At 42.7% G+C, this 2,500-nt stretch overlaps 2 protein-coding genes across 2 annotated transcripts in view; one reads left to right on the top strand and one right to left on the bottom strand.

Moving 5' to 3' along the window:
* The window catches only part of LOC137990619 (uncharacterized), a 28,141-nt gene that overhangs the window by 23,462 nt on the left and 2,179 nt on the right, over window positions 1-2,500 (bottom strand). The gene's annotated exons all lie outside the window — the stretch shown is intronic.
* Window positions 1,118-1,576, top strand: LOC137991391 (uncharacterized). Its single transcript, XM_068836485.1, has one exon. It carries the CDS (start codon window positions 1,118-1,120, stop codon window positions 1,574-1,576), a length of 459 nt encoding a protein of 152 aa, XP_068692586.1.

Here is a 2,500-nt window from a genome sequence, read left to right as displayed (position 1 = left end):
AGCGAAGAAATAAGCAGCCATCATGATGACCACGGCTATTGAGTTTTTTAATTTATTCTTTACCGTTGAGTTGATAAACAGTATTGTTATGCATTTCAGCATATTGCCAGCCAACCCAGAGCAAAGACACCGACAAAATCTAAATCAGGCAAGAAGACCAACGAGGTGTTTAACTGTGGACCGGTTGGCCACCTCAAAAGAGAGTGCAGACAACCCAGACGAAGAGTCAAAAATACATTAAATGCACAAAACAGTACTTTTGTTTTCAAAGCACCTATAACCAACCTTCGTATTCACAAATAAAAAGCTTCATCTGTCCCTGCAAGAATTTATTCTGTCGGGAACGCCTCGCAAATATTAACAAAGTCAACTTACATGTATTAGAAAACTTCTATTTGCAACAAGCCAGCAATTCACCATTGTATTTGTTACGTGTATGTTTCTGAATTTCAAGCAGTAAGCAATCTTTCTCGCAGGATCTTGAGTAAACAAGACCAAATGAAAACGATAGCATATTTTCAATACAGGGATAGTTCAATGACAGTACTAAATCTTTCAGTCATCTAAACGTTCTAACATTACTAGTTACTTTTACTGTTTTCGAAAAAATACCAAAAAACAACAAAATAAATTTCATGCCTTTTGCAAGTCATACAATTCCCATTCCCGGTGGAGACATTACACGCTCCATTTAACTACCTTGTCCTTACTTTCCTTATTTGGTATTAGGTATGCTTAAATTCAATTGTACTTTAGGTAACCGTTACTTCTGAAGATCTATATTGGAGCATACAAAACATCAAGTTCATAAAAATTTTTACAACATGCGTTATTTTGTTATGTTTATAACCGCACTTTGTTTGTTATTTGTACTCAAGTTGAAATGCCCGAAGAATAAGAGTGTTTGTGAGTTAAGTTACCTTGCGTGTTTACTCGCGAAACAAAGGATACATCTCGAGGAGGACAACACCTTGAAGGATAGGACCCCCATGGCCCACAAGGATGTTGTGATTCTACTCGGTTTGTGTTTGAACTGTACATACTTCTTGTACCAAGGTCAGTTCTACCAACAGATCCATGGAGGTGCAATGGGTTTCCCCCATTGTGTAATCTGTACATGGAGGACTTTGAACAGAAGGCCATCGCGACGGCCACACACCCCCCTACCTGGTGGCGGCAGTATGTTGACGACACCCATACAAAATTAAACAAGGCCTACACCCAAGAGTTCACAGACCATCTCAACAGCATAGATGATGACATCAAGTGGACCACCGAGGGAGAAGTTGAGACCCACTCAGAAGACAACAACACGGAGAGAGCCCTTGCGTTCCTGGACACGTGGTCCGTGATAAATGAGGATGGTACCATAAAGACGAGAGTCTACAGAAAGGCCACACACACAGACCAGTACCTCAACTTTGAGAGTAACCACCCCTTGGAACATAAGAGGGAAGTGGTTAGGACCCTGGCCCATCGCGCAGAATCCATCATCAGTGACCCCAAGGACAGAGAGAGGGAAATTTATCATGTTAGGACTGCTCTGAGCTACAATGGTTATCCTAGTTGGCTCTGAAAGACCCTAAACAGCCCGCTGAGGAACAACAGCCTTCAAGTTAAGCCGCCACACTACCATCATCTGGCTCCAGCCAGTAGAAATACCCGGTCCTCATGCCATATATCTGTGGGTTCTCTGAAGAACTGGGAAGAATCCTGAAAGGCTATAACATCCCAGCCTACTTAAAACCATCTAATACCTTACGGCAACTACTGGTCAGGCCTAAGGACAAACTGGACAAACTCCAAGTCACGGGTCCAGTTTATCACATTCCATGTGAGGATTGTCCGGCATCTTACGTAGGAGAGACAGAACGGTCGTTCAAGGCCCAATTCGTGGAGCCAGATGCCCCAGCTCCTTGACTTCCAAGGTCTCCAGGCACATACACACTACTGAACTGGGACATTCCATCGATATTGCTAACGCAGAGATTTTGGAGGTTGAACCGAGGTGGTTTGAAAGAGGTGTGAAGGAAGCGATCCACATTGAGACTCCATGCACTTCACTCAACAAGGACCAAGGCCGCTACAACTTGTCCCCCAACTGGACCAACCTCCTCAGGAACAGAGGGAGGGGGAAACTCAGAAACCTTCGAATTTCCCACCTACTTCTGAGGATGACGTCAACAACAACACCAGTCATGTGGAATGTAAGTCCACAAAATATCCGGAGTATTCAAGTTTCCTCGGAGCAAACTGCCAATCAAAACACCAACATTGCGCCAAGAAATTGCAAAGTGGCGCACAAATGAACCAACGGTTTCACTGTAACAGTGAAAAATATTAATTTTCCATCTGCGAAAAAGATTATAATTAATTTTTTTTCACCATCTCTGGAGAGATCACTTGGGAAAAACGCAAGCATCAAAATATTACATTTGCATTATTAATGCATGGGTTCCCACATTCCTTGCTAAATTGCATAGCACAAAAGAGAAAAATC

Source organism: Montipora foliosa, chromosome 2 (assembly GCF_036669935.1).
Source record: "Montipora foliosa isolate CH-2021 chromosome 2, ASM3666993v2, whole genome shotgun sequence".
Classification (NCBI taxonomy): domain Eukaryota; kingdom Metazoa; phylum Cnidaria; class Anthozoa; order Scleractinia; family Acroporidae; genus Montipora; species Montipora foliosa.
This window is presented reverse-complemented; position numbering and strand designations above follow the sequence as displayed.

What these genes read in the sequence shown, in the direction of transcription:
- LOC137991391 (XM_068836485.1), top strand. Translation starts at nt 1,118, where the DNA reads ATGGAGGACTTTGAACAGAAGGCCATCGCGACGGCCACACACCCCCCT.